This window comes from Myiozetetes cayanensis, unplaced genomic scaffold (assembly GCF_022539395.1).
Source record: "Myiozetetes cayanensis isolate MyiCay16 unplaced genomic scaffold, myiCay2020 scf14, whole genome shotgun sequence".
In the NCBI taxonomy this organism is placed as follows: Eukaryota; Metazoa; Chordata; class Aves; order Passeriformes; family Tyrannidae; genus Myiozetetes; species Myiozetetes cayanensis.
In genome coordinates, this window is record NW_026087048.1 from 12,034,081 (window position 1) to 12,053,979 (window position 19,899).

General features: G+C 43.5%; 1 protein-coding gene across 3 annotated transcripts in view; it reads right to left on the minus strand.

Moving 5' to 3' along the window:
• Window positions 1–1,121: 1,121 nt before the first annotated feature.
• The window catches only part of CEMIP (cell migration inducing hyaluronidase 1), a 109,261-nt gene continuing 90,483 nt past the window's right edge, over window positions 1,122–19,899 (minus strand). For all 3 annotated transcript variants that reach the window (XM_050309916.1, XM_050309914.1, XM_050309915.1), the window contains exons 18-29: window positions 18,763–18,894; window positions 16,838–16,873; window positions 16,603–16,758; window positions 14,965–15,145; window positions 13,020–13,235; window positions 11,860–12,071; window positions 11,211–11,396; window positions 10,305–10,509; window positions 9,399–9,485; window positions 8,918–9,075; window positions 5,850–5,950; window positions 1,122–4,743 (exon numbers count right to left, since the gene is read on the minus strand). In XM_050309916.1, coding sequence (XP_050165873.1) covers window positions 4,616–4,743; window positions 5,850–5,950; window positions 8,918–9,075; window positions 9,399–9,485; window positions 10,305–10,509; window positions 11,211–11,396; window positions 11,860–12,071; window positions 13,020–13,235; window positions 14,965–15,145; window positions 16,603–16,758; window positions 16,838–16,873; window positions 18,763–18,894 — 1,798 coding nt within the window. In that variant the 3' untranslated portion in view covers window positions 1,122–4,615. The remainder of the gene's footprint in view (window positions 4,744–5,849; window positions 5,951–8,917; window positions 9,076–9,398; window positions 9,486–10,304; window positions 10,510–11,210; window positions 11,397–11,859; window positions 12,072–13,019; window positions 13,236–14,964; window positions 15,146–16,602; window positions 16,759–16,837; window positions 16,874–18,762; window positions 18,895–19,899) is intronic.

Sequence of the window (19,899 nt, forward strand, 5' to 3'; positions counted from 1 at the left end):
GCCTCTGGGACAGCTGCTGGGATGCCCTTTGGGGCGGAAAAGGCCTGGACACATCACAGTGGCTTCAGCTTCTGGTGGAGGTGATGCACTGCCTGGTCTGAAGGTCTGCAAGGGTTGCGTAAAACGCACTTCGGGGACATGGTAAAACGTTTATGGTCCAGCAGATTTAGAAGAATCAAAGCTCTGTCAAGTAGTGGAAGGAGCATCCCTACATCCTGTAGCTGCCAGCAGAAGCTGTGAGAGCTCAGTTAGGCGCTTGTTGCCCAGAAGAGACTGACAAGGAGTGTGACGCTCAGCTGGGATATCACTGTCATGTTGGAGAGTCTGGAACGGAGCCACACCGGGCACAGCGGGAGCGGGAGCTGCGCCCAGCGCGGCCACGAGAGGCCGCCCGCGGACAGGGAACGGCTGCGCCGGCAATTGCGAACAAATAATATATTATAAATATAATATAAGTTATTCAAATTGGACACAAGTCGGCAGGGTGCATTTCCAGTTTCCTGACCTGTCATCTCCTCTAATGCACTAGCCACTGTTTTGATACTGGGTTAAAAAATATAAGTGTTTGGATGTTAGAAGAGCTGATTGCTCCATTAAAAAAAAAAAAAAAATTCCCATTCCTGTTTTGGACCTACAAAAGGTTTTATAGTAGAGCTTACCCAGCTGGCACCGTCTTAGGGTGAAAATTTTACAAGCAAAGTCTTACTTGATGTGACAGTGAGATTCTCATAAGCCTTAATAGCTGCCTCACTACAAAAACTTTATACACTTTTTATATATTATGTCCATATATATATATATATTCACTCTGTGTTCACCCTATTTGATGAAAAAATAAGTTTTGTGAACAAAGGAACAAGATTTTTGTTTTAATCTACTAATAGATTAAAACAAATTAAAAAAACCTGCCTCAAATACAGGCCTTTCCAGTGGCTGCCCACTATAATATCTCCCTTCCTATTTCCATTTCCTTCCCTTTCCATCTTCCTCTCTCAGATCTTCCAAGTGCAACCAGGCAGGCCATGAAATGTGCTGAGGTCTCTGCAGACCAGCCAGCAATAGCACACAGGATTGTCTGGCCCCCTGGGTTTTGTCTTTTGAAATAAGTAGGGAGACAAAAATAAAATAAGAAATTTGCACTCGATATTTATTTTGATAAACAATTGTGTACTCCAAACAACTACATGTTATTTCATTTGTAAGCCACAATCTGTTGGAACCAATGTCCCAAGAGCTCTTGTCATCATAAACCCGACAGTCAATGCATTACCACGGTCTGCGGACACAGAGAGCTTCCAAGTGCAAAGCAGATTATCAGAAAAGACATATTGCTGACCTCCTTAACAACCTGGACAATGCTCAACTCCAGTAAAAATGCTTCATATGTCTGCAATTCAGTTGTCTTAGTGCCATTGTAATAAATTAATAGAAAATATATCTTTTTTTCATTGGAAAGTCTATAAGAAAATGTACAAACATCTAACTCCGAAAAAGGACCAGCTGTTTCGGCGACAGGTAAAACAAGCATTCCAACAGAGGCAAAAAACCCCCAAACATCCAAACAAACAAAGAGACAAACAAACAAAATGCAATCAAAAACCCCTCACTCTACCAATGGCAACTGCGTAGGCAAACATGGAAACATCTGCAGTAATAAAACATTAAAAGAGGGTCCCTGCAGCTTGTGCAGGGACTCTACAGGTTGAACAAGGAACAAGCAGTCAGGTAATTCACTAGTCAGAATGTGCACGTGCAGTTTCTAGAACAGTCAAAAGATTAAACAGTAATCGTATGGCACAAAGCTCTTGCTGACTGGTGATGGTATCAGGCTTCATTCTGTCTTCAGAGCAACACACTGACTCCACCCTTGAAGGTCAGGGGGAGCCCTTTGCATTTCACTGGCATGGCTGTCCCGGTACACGGCCACAGTGCTCTGCTATCCCTTGGGATTACAGACTGCAGTGATTCCCTACTCCGTTTTCACAGCGTGAGACCCACCTGAGCTCCAGAACAGGCCCCATGTGACAAGCTCTGCATGATAGAACAAGCTACTTAAAAGTTTTCTTCTCTTAATAAGAGGAGATTTTTAAAAAAGAAAAAAAAGCTTTTTTTTTCCTAGAGCCAAGTCTTATGATTTCACCCTGAGAATTCCCAAAACAGTAAAATCAGAAGCTACACTTCAGCATAAAGGCAGCTGCTCGTAGAAGCTGAACAAACCTGTCAGGGGATAGACCCACCTGGTGTGATCCTCCTGGCCATGCGTACACTTACAGGGAGTGGGAGAGGGGAAATGGTTGTGGTCAGTGAAGCACTACAGAGGGTAATCCCTACCCTGGGGGTTGTACAGAGCCAGATCCCACTCCAGGCACATTCCAAGCCTGGTTTTCCTGCCCACCACCTGTTAAGTGCTCATGAAAGAAATACTCCTGCTTTGGTCCATCTCTTGAAAGCAAGCGTGTTCCACCAACACTGGTGCAATGGCATCAATGCCATTGGCCCAGGGCAGTGAAGAGGTTTAGATAACCCAGACTGATGGACTCAAGGGAATTCTTGTTAGTCTGTTCCCTTGACTTCACAGATATGGTTCCGTTTTGGCCATCTGAGAACATCAGATAAACAATGTCTGGTTGAACCACCAGTGAGACTGACTCTTTCATGGCACAGTCTATTAAATCCCCAAACCATCATAAGAATTTGGGGGAAAAAAACCAACCCACCTTACTTGCCTTTTACAAGTGTTGACCATTCTGGAAACAGCACAGATTCCTGAAGAACATTCATTAAAAGACTCTTGTTGGGAAGCAGGGAGGGAACACTTGGCTCTTCCTTTTTCTTTTTTTTTTTTTTTCAAATACAATACACATGACATTCCATGAATTCGAAACAATTATATAATAAGACTGAAAAGAACATTTCCAGTTTCAAAACCCAGGAGAGGCTTGACAGGAATGTAACTTACAGGACTACCTAAATTTTGTTCATGGTTGCTTTGACTTTCAGAGTGACTGATCTAAATCAGGCTTATAGGGTACCGCACCTGCCCAGCCTTTGGAATGACACACAAAATCTTTGCTTTTCAGTTTAGCTGCAAGGTAGCATTTTGGATACTGTGGGGGAAAAGCAATTTAATTATGTAAACTTTACTTAAGACAGAGCAAAATGAAGTAGCCATCAGCAGCTAAAATAATTTATGTGGCAATGGGGACAGGCAAAGTGGGGAAACAAACCCAAGTATTATAGGCAAAAATGTTCATTTTGTGTGCTTTGAAAAGCTCATCATCCTGTCTTTTACACTTCCCCCTGCCCTCAGATTTCTCATAACAGCCACAGCCTCCAGTGAGGCCTTCATGGCAATTCTGAGCAAGACACAGCAATATTATTAAACACTAGAAGTGCTTTCAGTGTTTTACAAGGTTTACTTTCCCACTTCAAGAGATGACCCTGTAGAGTTCTGATTCACTCTAATCTGCCTTCACTACCCAGGTATTGTTTGAAGCAGGGGGACGGGAGGTACGAGACATCCAACTAGTGCATGGGGATTCCCACTTTAATTCCTCAGCTACCTGGTTTAAGACCTCTGTCACCTTTCATGCAGGTCTCATGTAGCTCTTCCAGGAGGACTAAGGCAATAGTATCCTTAAGCCCGAGCACAGGATCAGAAAGCAACACACACAGCAGAGCAGTCTGATCCTGTTCCCTCTGATGTCCTGGGAAAGGCAAGGACATTGCTTGATGCCGAATAAGTCTCAGTATTCCCAGCTAAAAACTGGAAGCCCTGAATGGGATGGCTTTAACTGGCAACAGTAAACCCTCCAGACTGATCCTGAACATTATTATGCAGAGGGGAAAGGTTGTATGGGAAAGGCTGGGAAAATTCATGTGCTAATTGACATTGCTCTCCTTCCAGCAGAAATATGTGGTTTCATCAGTCTCCACTGGCATGTTTTGTCTGCTCCTTTTCTCATCTCTTCCCCAACTATGTGCCTTGGGTTGCATGTACAAAACACAACCCAAAGAGCTTGATCAAACCTCACAGAAGCTTTAGGATAAATGCCTACTGACCAGTCACATTTCTCAGCATCTAGGTAATCATTCAAATATACACTCTTTCTGCCCTGGATTGCCAACCAGCCTTTGGCCTTTGAACTGCCATTCCACGTGTATGTGAGCAGCTGGTTGCACTACGGAAAATAAAAAGTGTTCGGACAACTTAGAGGCTGGTAAAAGCAATAATCCTCGATGGCCTTTAGACCTAGAACTCTCCCTTGGAGAGGCAGCACGTAAGTTAGTCTGTCACAGGGGTGCTGATCAAACCAGCACCTGGTAGGAACAGGTCAAACCTTGCTCAGTAACACGAGAGTCGACGCGGCATCGGTGCGTGAGCCCAGCCGGGCGGGGCCTGCCCATCACAGGACACACGCTGGTCACAGAGGAAGGCTTTTCTGTCACATGTGGCCACTCTAGCTACTTACAGTGAGATTTCTTTTTGAACAGCAACAACAACAACAACAAAATGCTACACCTGGTGTGCAGGCTGGCGAGGCACCTGCGGCGAGCGGTCAGTAGTCCGTCCCATGGGGCAGTGCTGGCAGCCAGGAGGCACGGCAGGGTGTCCTCACAACTTCATTTTCTTCACCACAGGGATTGGCAGTGCTTGGTAGATTTTAGCTGAGTCCTCGTTAGTGACCAGCTTCACCCAGACAGGGCGGAAGCTGCCTTTGAAGCCGACAAAAGCCATTTTTTCTGCAAATCAGAGCAAATATATCAGGAGTGCATCAAGGCTGAGCCAGAAAACCACATGTGTGTACAGTTATGCCCCATGGCTGGATGGGTGCAGATTCATAAGAGCACCCTCTTTGTGCACACAAACTTTGGCAACATGCATTCACCAGGTATTGAAAAAATATTTTCCTAATTTAGCTTAATTAAAATTTTATTTACATTTTGTATGCTTCCATTAAGTAACAGAGGAGAAAGTGAGAAGGAAAAAAAAACCAAAACCTCTGTAGCAGGCAGCTTCAGCTATCTGTTGAAGTTCTCATTATTTGTATGCTGTTTATATTCAAACCTCTTTCCTGCCTGGGGAAGGCAGGGGGATGATTGTAGAATCCTAGAATTGTTTGGGTTGGAAGTGACCTTAAAGATCATCTAGTTCAACTCTCCTGCCATGGACAGGGACACCTTCCACTACACCAGGTTGCTCCAAGTCCCACCCAACCTGGCTTTGAACACTTCCAGGAATGGGGCATCCACAGCCTCTCTGGCAACCTGTGCCTGGGCCTCACCACCCTCACAGGAAAGAATTTCAGGACAAGACCCACATTAGTGAGTACAACACACACACAACACCAGAAGACACCATTCCAAAAGCTCCCAGAGTTGATTGGAGCAAAGTGCATGTAGAGCAATATTCTACTGCAATATGTGATGCTCTGAAAACTGTGCCATAAAGTTGGAATTGTTTTAAGAGAAAACCAGCTAAAAATAAGTTCAGACAAGTAAAAAATCCTGGTTTCGGGCACTTAGTGTGGAAAAAGGTCCAATATTCCTATTGTTAAAATGTCTTTTTATTTGAAATTAATCTGGAAAAGCAGACCCCCTGAATTATTTACTTTTAAGAACAACTGCCAGAGTCCTTTTTCCATCTACAGTTTTAAACTGAGTGCTCTTATTCAAAGCTGTTATGGATACAACCTTAGAGAAAAAATAAATTACTGGTCCCAGAATGTTTGAGCACATGCCGATAGAAACAAGCAAGGCAAAGTTGTGGAGAAAAGGTCCCTTTACTGGAACCCTGGGAGGGAAATAGATCAAAAGGGGTTAGAACTGAGTTTTTAAAGAGAAGTTACCTTTTAACCTAACCCCCTCTTCTGCTCCAAGTTTCTCCAGTACTTTAGTCCACGGTCCTCTTGAAATGAATCTTCCTTTAGATGTCACCAGCACTATGGAGCTGAGGGAAACACAGACATGTATAAACTGATGAAGAGTCAGAACACATTCTTTGCTTGTTTGCCCTGAGCACTGGTGACTCCTGCCTGTGTGACTCAGACACCCACAAAGTACAGTGGCTTCTGCTTTAATGGCTTTTACCAGTGCTTTCCAACAGTTTAGTCATATATTACTTTTCCAGTCAGGCAAAACCCATTAGAAAGCAGACAGAAGTCACCTTTTTTAAAAAAAAATCCCACACTGTTTTCTAGGATGGTTTCAATGTTTCCAACTTGTAGTTCAGTCCTGCTTTGCTCAGAAAGACACGTGCTCTCCCTGGGATGCTCTTAGCAAGTCTCAAGTAATTTCTTATTCTTCCATTAGCAGATTAAACCAGAAGAAATTCACTTCTCTGAGACTTTTGGTGGCCTGATGCTTTTCCTTTCAGTGTACTTCTGCTTAAAAAGTGCATTATTATTATTATTATTATTACTATCACTATTACTGACTTACTTGCATGTGCTCTATTTCACCTCAAAATTCTTCAGGTCCCCTACAAATGCCAAGTGCTAAACAAAAGACATGAGGTAAGTGCACTGAGCTAATGCAAATCTGTAGTTGCTTGGGTAAAATTTGGTAACTGGTTAGGCTTAATTCTAGATGGATAGAATAAAAACCCAAATTAAACATGAAGAAATATCATGTAGTGGAGACTTTTCTGGGGAGAAGCACAGGACACTTGGTGGAGTTAAGCTCATTACACCCTGTAAGACCCACAGACACCTCCAATGGTCATCTCAAATCTGACAGGAAGAGGTCTCTCCATCCAGCGAGCTCCATGGAAGTTTTGCTATTATGTTCTGTGGGGCTGGGATGTTGCCTTTGTTCGCCTCCTGATTAACAGCTGCATGACATGAATTGAGCAAACACTTGCTTAGATGAAATTATTTCATTTCACCTTGTGGGGTTTCCATGACTGAAACTTCCCTGACTCAAATGGCATTTGCAGTCTTGCAGAACGAGAGCTGTGCTGGGTCTGTTTTATGGCATCATCGTGGACATAAGTCGCTAAAATTAATTAGGCAGCAGCTCCTGTGGAGCTCAAGCCCTGAGCTCCTGAGGGCAGCAGTTTTATCTTAACACCTCAGCTGGAATTGGAACTGTTCAGGGGAAAATAGCAATGGGTGGTAGCAGAGGAGCATAAGAAGCAAGAGTTAAGAGTTACCAGGACTTTTTCTAGAATAAATGTGAGGTGTTAAAATGCTCCAGTGCTTACAAGGTTGGATTGAGGTGGCAGGCTGGTTTTGACGACTTTGTGAATGCTGAATCACCTCTTTTTTCTTCCTTCTATTTCCTAAAATCATTACTTTTTATTAAACATTTCCTGCTACATAAGTTTAAAGTAAATTCACCAGATGTTTTGTTTTCTTATCCCTGGAAAACTCATCAGAAAAAAAAAAAGGCATTTGGCCTACAGAGAGTTGCTTAAATGAATGGAAGGGCTTATCCTTGCTAGGAACACCTCTTCTCACATCCCTAAATCCATGAACGTGGGAGTTGTTTTAGCAATCTCCTCAGGAGCATCTCCCTGTGCAGCCCCTGCCCTGCACCACAGCAGGGAGAGGGGACCAGGGGCTGCCCCCTGCACGGTTCCCACAGCTCAATCTGAGCAACAAACACTCTCATCCAGCTGAGGGATGGGAGAGGTTCCATGGGCACAGCTGAAGCCTGTGCCTCACCAAATCAGGAAGGCCTGCAGGAGTTGGGCTGGGAAAACTTTTGTGAAAGGAAAACGATTTTGGGATTCAATTCTTGCAAACACATAGCTGAGTGAGACCTGAGAGACCCTGACCCCTCAACTTCTGGTCCTAATCCTAATTCTAAACCTAATCCTAATTCTATTCCAACACTAATCTGGTCTTGAGAAGACAATGAGGCTCATAAAGACTTAAATACCCCTAAAGTCTAATACGATTCAGTCTTCCAAAGTAAGAAAGAATCCAGGAGCTGGACGCAGCCAGGATTGAGACTGGATTTTTTGTAAAGCAGGAAGATGGCCTCTCTGAAAAGAGAAAATTCTATTTTTTTTATAAAAGAAAAGTGAGCAGCTACCATGCTTCTCTGAAGTAACTACTGGATGTGACTTTTGCAACCTCCAGAATTACTTAAGACAACAGAAACACATCTGATTCCGCCTGAATGGCACTCTGCTGAAACTTCCCCCGAGTCTCTAGAGTAAGTGCCAGAACAATATCTTGTCAATCTGCCCACAACTATTTCAGATGATTCCTCAACAAAGCACTCATCTTTGTATTAAATGTTACATATCAGATTTCAAATCCAAGCAGATTTAATAACAATGAAATAGAATTCACTTGCCAAGAGCACTCCACAAGCTAATATGGGAATAACCCCTTTGGTTAACAGGTTTCTGATGTTGTCCCAGTTCTCTTTCCAGCAGATGAAGCTGGTGTTCTCCAGGATGCAAGAATATGTGTTGGCTACTTACCACCTATTTGCAAAACTCTGCATTTCTGGCTGCTCATACTTAAAATATAAAAGCATCCAGTCCTTAGGTCTGGGCAGGTAAATTTGCAAAGAGGAATATATTGTATTAGTGGAATTTTCTGCTATTTGAGAGAACATGCAGGAAGCAGAAAAATGCAAACTGTGCACGTGTACTGACCAGTGCTTTGTGAATTTAAGTCTGCTGTTTGTCTGTAACCCACAACATAAATGTAGCTCTGCAGTTTAATAATCACATGCAGCTCTGCAGTTTATCTGGGGCTCAATCACTCCCTAAGTCACGGAGTCTGCATCCTGCTGCTGCCTGCACACCCCACACATTTGGGCTCTCTTGGAGTCATCAGGCACAAAAACACATTGCTGGCTGTCTGGCCCATGTTGGGTGACAAAATCCAGGAAAAAGGTGAGTGTTATACACCATTATTGCACATTGCACCTTAGTGACGCCAGATTATTTACTCACTGATCTTTGATGTTGTTGACATAATTTTCTATCTGTGCTGGGATTCCTTGTAGAATGGAGTTTTTGAATGTTACTCGATCAACAACTTTTCCGTGATGTCCATCAATCACAACCAGCTGGATACCCTCATCGGTGAGGAAAAACCTGACACCGTCAACCTGTGCAGGGGGAAAAGTACTCTTGATCTATTATGGTAACACAATTGCAAACAATTACCTGTTAGAAGCACTGACAGACCTGAGTCATGACAGACCCGAGACTGACCTTTCTATCAAAGGGCAGAATTCCAGGTCTCTGAGGTCAAGCTGCCCTGCATTTTTGTACTAGTAGGGAAAGTTACATCCTTTTTTCTTTGTTCTTTCAAAATACAAAGCAGAAGTGGCCCGAATCACATGGTGACTTTGTGAGCGAGTTTTCCATAAAGATGAAGCAAGTATCTTAAAAATTCATCCCATTAAATTAATTGAGAAGATTTGCTCACCTCAATGTATGCAAAGTCATCCCTTAGGTGGAAATACTGTTTCTTGTAAGTTTCTATTTTCACTTCTGTTAGGTGGTCCTTGGTTTTCTGTTTGGGAAAAGAAAAAAAAAGACAAATACGAGGAGAAAAGAGTTTTTCTAGTGAAGTGCTCATTACCTGAATGCTGCATTTTCCGAAAACATTTTAAACCTTGAAGTTCAATCAACAGGAAAGCTACATAATAAGCACTGACTTGCCAAATTACATTGCTAATGAAACTGGGCACAATGGTAACCTGCCTGCCCATTCTGTCACCATTTAAATTGTTTCACCAAATGGCAGAGTGATTCTCACTTTACAGAACTGACACATAATTCTCTGAGGCTTTGCTGTGCATTCCTGTTTCAAGGGTGATGAGTGAAAAAACCCAAGTAACAGATAAATATCCCACCTCCCTCCCCCAGAACCAGACTGGATACAGGAGACAATGTTGTGCATTCTATGAATGAGACACTCAGCTGTGCAGTCCCCTCTCTGACACTGTTGTTCTTACAGCCTGGAGGAACTGAAAGCCAGGCAAGGAACCTGCTGTGTCTCCAGAGCCACATTCCCTGGACTAACCTGTCTTCCAGCTCATCACTTTTCACCCTGTGCTTTTAAGCACAGCAGATCACGTCAGAGCCCCAAAAGACCAAGCATCCAACTTCAACCCAAGTCTTGTGTGGCTCTGTCCTTTGAGGACCTGTGCTCTCTGCATGTGCAAGAATCTGTTTCCTATTATTTCATATGCCTGAACCATTTCAGAAAATCAGGCACAGGATATTCTGAACCTGGTACAAAGCTTTTCTATGTCTGTGGGCACAATACGTGTCAGAACTACAGATTGACATGAGCAATGGTTCTGTGATAAGAAATCAACTGCTTTACCAGTTGTGCACTGGAGAGCTTCTTCGGCATTGGCACCTCCACTATTGGTGTCTCGATGTACTTGGGATAGGCCAGGGCTTCACAGTCACTGACACCAGCTGCCTCTGGGATCACAGCTTTGATCCTTATGCGCTCACAGCCCTTAACAGAGCAGAAAGCAAATTTCTCTTTCTCATTTTGAGCTTTGAGTTTCAGAAACAGCAGCCTGTAGGCAGGAGAAAAAAAGCGAACAGCATCCTTCAAACTCTTGTGAAAAACAACAACAAACAACTCCCAGTTTTGGTGGACTTCTTGTGCTTTGCAATAATGTGCATTGAAACCCTTGACACTGTCTGTGTTTTATAGTGCCCAACATACCTCATGCAAATAAAAGGGGACACAAGTCTCAGAAATGGTTTAGGGAGCTCAGGTAACTTAAAACAGAGAATTAAGATGGCACCTAAACTCCCTTTGACCTGTATTCTATAATGATAGATATATGCAGGAATACATGCTTTGTAATTTAGGTCTTTCTTTCTTTCCCATTATTTTAATCCTTTAAAAGAAAATAACAGACTTTACACTCAGTTCCTGTGCATCCCTGTCACAGTGTTTATAAATAGTTCAAAACAAGGGTTGCATGTGTCTTCAGTTAAGTTTCATGGTCTGCACTTTGCTTTTGTCTTTGATTTTTTTTTTCTAACTTGTATTCACTTGGCAAAGCATTTACCAGAGTAATCTGCAGTGCAGCACAGGCTGTGAATGACTGGATGACATGGAAGCCCCAGGAAAATTAAACATTGGTCACATTCTCAGAAAACCCTCCTGGTTTTGTTGTGATCCTCACTAGTGGCATTAGCCAAATGGCTCACGATTCCAGAAGCGTTCCCAAAGCAATGTCCAAATCAGCAAGGTCTGCTTCCTTACCCAGTGTGCTCATCCCAGTAGTAGTATCCTTTGGTAGGGTATCTGTGCTCCAGTTTCTCCATTTGAGAGGTTCTGTAGAAGGTTCCAGTTTTGTATGTTTTCTTCAAGAGACGGTTGTGGATGTCTGAGAGAATGGAAAATGTCGTCCCTTTAGGATAGCAAAACCCTACTTGGATCCAGTCGTTCCTAAAAATAGCAAAGACCCACATTGTAACAAGTCAACTATTATTTTACTAGACATGCTAGAAGCCAAACTAAATAATCCACCATGAAAAATGTCAGTTAATTTTTTCCCGGACAGTTAAAAGTTTCATGGTTTGGGATGAATCAATGCAACGTAAATTAGACATAACAACCACGGGTTAGTTAAGCAACGCAGGTCAGATCTGCTCCTGACTTCTACACCTGTGACTTCCACACACCAGGAATGAATTAGCCCTAAACTTCCAAAAACGAACCATGTTATCTCGCAGGGCTTCCCAGGGGAGGAAACAGGAATCTGAGATGTCTGATGAAAAGACGGTGAACTGAATGGACTTCCTGGAACAAGCATGTTCGTTCTGGAAGAGCTCATGAGGTGATGACCTCATCCATTAAAAATGTGCAGCTTACATTATTGGGCTGGAATGTTGGAATTTGGATCACTCACTTGTTGAAGTTGATGAGCCATATGGCCAGCTCTTCAGGGGCTGTCTTGTCCCAGTGGATGGTGTAGCCTTTCCTCAGAGTTATAACTGGCTGATACTGCTGGTAATGAGTGCTTTTGCTTAAAGCCCCTTCCAAGTAGAGTGGGTGATTGTGGTAGTCATTTTTTATTATTTTCATTTTCAGATTGGCTGGCTTGTAGGCTTGGATGTATATCTAGGTGGAAAAAAAAATTAAAAGGGTTTAATGAACTGCAGTAAAACATTAAAGGCCCAGGTACTCAATAGATGTGAGCTGGTATGAGCCCTGTGACCACAGAAGAGACCTGCATGCCTTTCACTTATGATCAATTTCTTAGGCTTCCTTTTCAACAAAACAAACTGTTTTTAGGGGGAAAAGAAAAAAAGAAAAAAAAAAAAAAAGAAAAAAGAAAAAAAAGAAGGCTCATTTCCTCATCCACGGAGTTCAAGTGCATGTGCCAGAGAAGGCTTCAGACAGACTGCAGCAGGGCTGAGGTGTTCCACAGTGTTAATGGCAGCACTCAGCAGCAGGGTAGTATCTAACTCAGACATCTGATTTCTGCTGAACAAGGATCCTTCTGTCTGGATTTCAGAAGCATGAAACCCATCTCAGTGGTTAGAAATTGGCATCACACTGAAAAAAACCAACAGTTGCAACACCCAAGACAAAACCAGGCACTCTCAGCAGAGGAAAGTGAGGACTCTCGTGGCAGCAGCACTCAGAGCTCCTGTGGTGGGAAGAATGGTTTGGTGGTCACACACAGGATGAAAGAACATGCGAGCTGAAGTCTAATTTCAACTGCTCAGCACATTTCCCATAACACTGTGGGCAACACTTCCCTCCATAAATCAAGCAAAAATAACTAGCCAACAGCCCATGGATTTATGAATATTAATCTGTTAATGCCCATGGAGCTCTCAGGAGACTTCAGGCAGAAGTTGTTGGAGCTGCCAGCAGCCAAGGCCAAAGTATTTGAAAATGTACCACAGTATTCCTTATGTTCAAAACCACCTGTGCAGACACGCTGGTAAATACACACTGAGCACCCTGAAGAAAGTTCATTTCCAAAGGTCAAGTTTTACAGCACCAAGAAATTTAAAATAAAATAGAATGATAATGATACTGCAAAGTAAGCAGCTTTACCTGTGCAAAGTGTCCACTGCAGATGGAACCTCTCCAGTCGGGCACGTCGATGCAGTCAGGGTGCTTGATTAACCAGTTATCTTCTTTGATCAGGTATGAGCCTGGATATTCTGACACAGAACCATCTACGTCATGAAAAACTGATGTTTTATCACCATCCATATCCAGATCATTGAACCAGGGGCCAGGTTCTCCAAAGAAGACTCTTGAGGTAATCTAACAAAACAGTGAAACACATTTACATCTCCAGAAAGAGATTCATCACTTAGAGTACAAAGTAAAGGATGCCTAGGGTCACTACAGTGCCTCAAATTACCCAGTTTCTGACTTTATTTGGCATTGGAAAGTAGTTAAACAAGAAGTAGCTTTGGGTTTGTGGGTCAACTTCAGCTTGAAGAAATCTATATGCACTAACATGACCATTCTTTAAATGGCCACAGATTTTGGCTGCTCAGCTTGTGACATTGTAGGCTTGTGACATTGAATGGTTCTGAGGCCCCACGACTCAGGTGAAGACTGCAGGTCCTTTGAGATCATCAGCCTGTAGCTGACGTGGCAGTAAAACTTATGTGGTAATAAAACTGTGCGCTTCTGAAACCAATCATCCAAAGATGGAAGAACCAAAATCATTTTCTGCTGAGCTGGTCTCGTAAAAGGCAGGAACATCACTGCCATTTGGTGGAGGCACGTTAGTAGTGCTGGCTCTGCCTCCACACTCCCTCTTCGTTAAGCCTGAAGTCAGCACAGAGCTGGGTCACACACTTAAAAGGTGTGTTTGGTCTGTCAGGCAGAGCAGACACACATTTCCCTGCTGACCATGGGGGAAAGGCTAAAACAACCTGAATTTTAGCCTCAGTGGTGGGAAATTTGTTTTAAAATTCTGGAGGAAGGTTCAGGAGATGAGGCAATTTTACTACAGCCACTTCACTCATTGTTTGAAAATACAGTTATAAGGTTCCAAAGCCACATAAAGTCATACTGATGTGGGGAATAGTCAGCAACCTCCCCTGGGAAATGGCTGCTGAGGCAACTTCTGACTGATATTTTTATCCAGCATAAATAAATGTCATGTCACCACTCTGCCCCATGCAACGTGAGAGCGTGACTGGCCAACACTTTTAGGGAAATTTTGCCTTTCCCATCACACTTGGCACTAGTCAGCACTTTTCCTGACCTCTGAGTGAGTCTGCTAATTTTTTGAAAATTAAGCAACCCCAATAATTTCAGTCCAACCACTTTATTTATTTATTTGTTTGCAATGTTTGGCAGTTGGATTTAACAGCTGCTAGAGATGAATCTCAGCAAACCAGTTAGAACGTATTTGTGCAGGCCAATATAAAAATAACTCAAAAGCATAGGCCCCAGGACAGGTTCAGTCCAGCACCCAGAAGTTCATATTGTAATTCAAAGTTTGGCAAACCCTTTTTATCTGGGCTCTCCTCTCATTTATGTCTGCAGGACTGGAGTCCATGGAATTACCCTGGTGTGCAGGGCTGCAGAATTACCCTGCAGCGGCTCAGTTTCACTGGCTGTTCCCCAAAATCAGTATTTTCTGCTCCTAGGTCAGTTAGACCTTTGACAAAACAGACTTCCTTCTGTTGTTGCTTTAATATTATACCGCTGTTGAAAATAAAGGAGCAGATTCTTCTGCCTTTTTCAGTTTCTGAGACATACAGAAATAGAAATTATTTTCACTTCAATGTCACTAGTCTGGGCAGTTTTTTTGGAGCTGATGCCTGCTTCTGGTTTGCTGCAAACCTGACAGAGAATTTGGATTTTCTTGTTATTGTACCCATCCAGTTTTCTTTCTCTTAGCTGCCGCCCTCATTGTTAAACTTCTGGCAAAGACAATCGGCAACCCCTTGACAACCTCATGTTTTCTCCTTTTTGCCCCCACAATCCCATTGCCCAAGCCAACGAGGCCTTTCTGAGAAGAACAACTCACAGGGACATCTTCGAAGTGGATGTCGGTGACGTTGTTGTTGGGGCAGCTCTGCCAGGCGTTGTTGAGCCGGAAGGCCAAGGCGCTCGTGTGCCGACCATCCAGGGCCGCGAACTTGCGGAACGTGCAGTTCTGGACGTTGATGGGGCCATCGTAGAACTGAATCCCTCGAATGGGAAAATCCCTAAAATACATTTGGAGGAGACAGAGAGACCTGGTCATGACACATTAGCGTCAGGATGAGCTGTATTCTAGACATGAACAGTCCCACAGCGCTTGTTTCTCAGCTGCTTTCATTTTTTCATGGCCCACAGGATGACTCCTGAGTTCAGTTTTGGAAGAGAAGGGATTTCCCTCCTTTTTAGGTCTGTGAAGTCCTCTTATCCCTGCAAGTTCAGCTCAAGTTCCTTCATGTTGAACAGATCATCCTTATTTAGTCTGCACTCCTCCAGGGAATGAATTTATACCAATGCCAAAGCATTGACCTAAAGATGAATAAATTCGTGTTTGCCATCAGAAATGAGTTCTGCAGCAGTGAAACATGAAACTCAACAGAACTGTGCAGACTACTTGGGCTGAGTAATGGCTGGACTAAAAGAAGTCCCACCACATCTTTCAAAGGAACTTGGAGAGGAACATTGCAAATCAACTGCAATAAAAAAAAAAGGATTTGAAAACAAGGAAAGGTCCTACAATCTGTAGGGCTGAGAAAAGGTGAAGGGACAGATTAATGAATCTTTAACAGCCTTTTCTGATATCATCTGCAAGGTAAAGAAAACATCATTTTTCACACAGATTAAGTGAATGAGTTGCTCAAGCTCTTTAAGAGGCTAAGATAAGATGTTTCAAATTTCGCTTGGGACAAATAAATTTGATCCCTTCCTCATACAAATGGTTTCCCCTAGGGAAGACTTGCCTGCTCCAGTGCATTTGTTCTGTCTCTCTGACTTTCTGCACACAAACACCCAAATGAGATATGCCCACATATATATGCATAAAGGATATTGGGAGAGTCATAGCAGATTGGGTTTTCATTATTGCTAGAGTTAATAATAAGCCTTCTGTATTGCTACTGACAGCAAAGTTGAGGCCTGTAACAGCTGAGCTGTTTGTTCATTGTGAGGCTACTGTTAGGATAACTATATTTTTAGGAATCACAGCAAAACAAGAGGCCACACACAAAGTTTACTGCCCATCTCAAAACTGTTTAACAAAGGCATCAAATTCCTTTGCAGCAGCAACAGTAGCAGCAGTGCTGAGGACATCCATGACCACATTTGGGCTCCTACGAGCCTTCCTGGCAGCTGCCCTGGATGGAGACTGTCACATTGCTCAGCCACTGCTGAGCATGAAACATGTACAGAAATGCCCTGCTAGCACAAGGTCCTGTTGCTGTCCTCTCAACTCCACTTCCAAAGGGGAGGGGGAAGGAAGAGGAGTTTGATGCTGTCTTGGCAGCCTGCAAGGATGTACCTGCCAGCAGCAGCTGCACGGTGAAGACTCTGGGATCGGGAGAAGTGAAATCAGATCCTTTCTGTGCAGTGCTTATTAAACTGAACAGCACTGAAGAAACCACAGTGGGCTGGAGTTTGTGCTGGGAGCAGGAACAGTGAGTGCTTTGATGTGCTGAGCTCAACTTACTGGCCAATGGGCAGGGTCCTTCCTCTGTGATCCAGACCTCCAGGTCCCCAGATCTCATTGTCCATTGTCTCAGTGCCCAGGTTTCCACTCTCACCAACAAACAGGCTGTTCTTGATCTCTTGCTTTGAGCCATCATCATGAGGGAAGGTCCCACCACTAAGAGGGAAGGGCTGGAGGTGAAAGGGCTGCTCACACCCAGCCCCACCCCCTGCCACACAGCCTGAGCCACACTTACCTCGCCAAGGTCAGCCCAATGCCATTGTCAGCAAACCTGCAAAGAGGACAGAGATGCTTCAGAAGAGATTTGGGTTTGCTTTGGTTTACCATCACTATAACAAGCAAACCATTGAGGTGGAGGACAGCAGGGATTAATTACTATACAGTGCTTAGGGGGAGCTTGGGTTTTTCCAGGCTTGTTCCCATTCCAGTTTTGGAAGATATCTTTTGGCACATCTTTCAGTATATGCAGATCACATGAAGCAGCAGACATGCACCTGACTGCTCCAAGATGAGCTTCAGACAGTGATTACTAGGCATCATTTACTTGTCTGATAAAGCTTTATCCCTTTGTCTAATGACCACACTCTTTTCACTGTTAGATAAAAAAATAAAGCTTAACTTCCATTCCAAGTAGCATTTATTATTTAGAAGTGCTTTGCCTTATGCACACCTCTGTGCTCCTCTGTCTTCATGTATCACTCACTGCTTCCATGAAAGAGCTTTGCAAGGGGAACTGTGATAAAAACAGAGAAGCCTGGCTTCTCTTTCGTCAACAGGAAAACAGAGATCAGAGCTTCCTTATTAAAAATAAAAACAAAAACTAGAATATCTCTCTATTTTGCTGAAATTTCAAGCTTTTAGATGAGATAAATCACAACTGCTGGTCCATTACTCCTTACTATAGAAAGGCCACAATGAATTGATAGAGTGAATCAGTGTTGATGGTGTCTTCACAGCGGTCTGTCACAGATCTAGGCATTAACTCGAGAGCAGAGCCCAGCGCCGTGCTGCCGTCTGTAGGTGGCAGCCCTTCCCATCCTATCCCCTCCTCGCTTTCCTGCGTGCCACATGAACGTTTGAGTTGTTAATGTGATACATAAGTCTTTCTGTGGCAATGGAAATGGAAATGACTGTGGCTATAAAGACAATTACAGTTTGATGGCTGCTTCCTCCAATTCGCACACAGTCAGAGATTTGCTGCTGGAAGCTCACAAAGCACTTGGTCTTTTAGCACCCTCCATACGCTGCTTTTCCTCCATACGCAACGTGAATGTCCCAGTGACCTGAGTGGGACCTGTGAGGACAACTCCTGCTGGCCATGGAGTGAGATAGATACCCGTGGGTCATCAGAAACACAAACTGTATTGCTCAATGTGACGTTTCTGAGTGTTCTGCTATAGCCCCACTCTCTCCAAGATGACTGGTTGCTTTAGGAGGTTTGGGTCACTCAAAGGTAAGGCAGCTCTGGCCAAGAATTGGACACCAGATATCAGCTATTCCCACCACGGTTATCACAATATGCCTCGCAAAGGGTTTTTTTCTTTTTTTTCTCCTCTTTCTTCATGGAGATTGATATCATGAGCCTGGCTCAGCAAAAGAAACTACAGCAGATCATCTGTTTTCAAGTGAAAAACAAATATCTGCTCTGACCAGTGCAGGAAATGGCCTTCAAAGAGCACAACACACACTTGCCCAGTCTCTCTCCCTTGCTGCTCTCATGCCTAGTTTTATGTCTGCTTCGGAGTACCTGCTGATTCAGCATAACAGTGAACCACATAAAACTGATCTGTGACCAGCCTGAGCCAAGGAAGGTGGTGCACTTTACTGTTTTCTTTTCAAATCACCTCATTTTTCATGTAAAAAGTTTAGGTTTTATTTTTAGTTATTTGCACCTGTGCGTCTGCATGTGTGTATTGTGACCCTGTGTGAGTTCTGGTCAGCATCACACAGAGAAACAATCTAAGGGATCTTCAGCTCAGACAGAGCAGGTTTTGTTTGCATAAAACAATGTCTGTGGTTTAACATTAACTTAACATTTCATCTTTATTTCAATCTTGGCCATATGAAAGGTGCAAAGCACTATAAATAGTCTGAACCACAGCTATGCTCGCCATAAACACCAGGCTGAACTCTTAAGAGTTGAAATAAGGCAAAACTCACTGGCAGTTGTCCAGCCACACATCTCCACCTCGCAGCCAGGCCCCGTGATCCTGATTCTTGTAGGCAATAAAGCGCTCGATTATCGCAGGTTCCCTGGGCTTCAAAGGATCAGCATCCTTGTGTGGGCTGTACCTGCAACCAGAAGGAGAGGAGAAAGGCTGGTGAGGGAAGGTAGTCCTGCTCGCTGCATGGCCCTGCTAAACATCTGGTTTGTGGTAACTCAGGAACAGCTTTGGGACAACAGTCCATCCACGTAGCGTGTCTAGTCAAGCAGCGATGGCCAGACCCAGCTGCCAAGGGAAGGAAGGTCCAGGCAAGGCAGTTGTCAAGACCCACTCCAAGTTTCCTTTCACCTTTCCAGTATTGTATTGCTGATATATTGCTGAAAGCACGGAAAGTTTATTATTGCTCCCAAAAGTCTGAGGTTTTTTTTTTAATCCTGTACTGTTATCCTTTAGCATATTCCTGTTATTTAGATAAATATCCTTTTGTTTTCCCTTTTGAGCATTCTTATCTCCTAACTTTGGCTATACTGTGGCCTTGAGTACCACTGCCAAGTTTTTCTTGCTGTGGAAAGGAATTAAAACATCTCAGAGAGGGGCCAAGAGTATGTCCTTCACTATTCCCACTACACAGGACACATGTACAAGATTTATTAACTCTGAAGGTCTCCATATGATGAAATATTGGCCTAATGTAGCAAAAAAAGCAGACAGAAGTGGAAACTGCAGCGGCACGTGCCCTCAGTTGCTACCTGTCAGTCACCACTTGGGCAACAGGGTCTGAACAAGGGTCTGGCTCTCAACAGTGATGCTGAGCCCAGCTGTCATTTACCCAGTCCTGAGGCACAGCTCTCCTTTTTACTGTTGAAGGAGCATCTTCCATCATGCTACACAGCTTAGAAAACCTGACAGATGAGTATCCAACTCAGTGCCAGCAATGGATGGTCCAGAGATTAAAATTCATTCCTCACCAATGGGTAGCGAGGCCAAGCTGTCAAATTGCTAACAGATATTCAATAGCACTTTGCTTTGCTTAATAAGCCATCATATCAATCTAAAACTGAGCATCAGGCTGATAGGGTTCCAGTAAATGAATATTGCTTTGGCAGCTTCATCACTGTGAATTTGCTTTCAG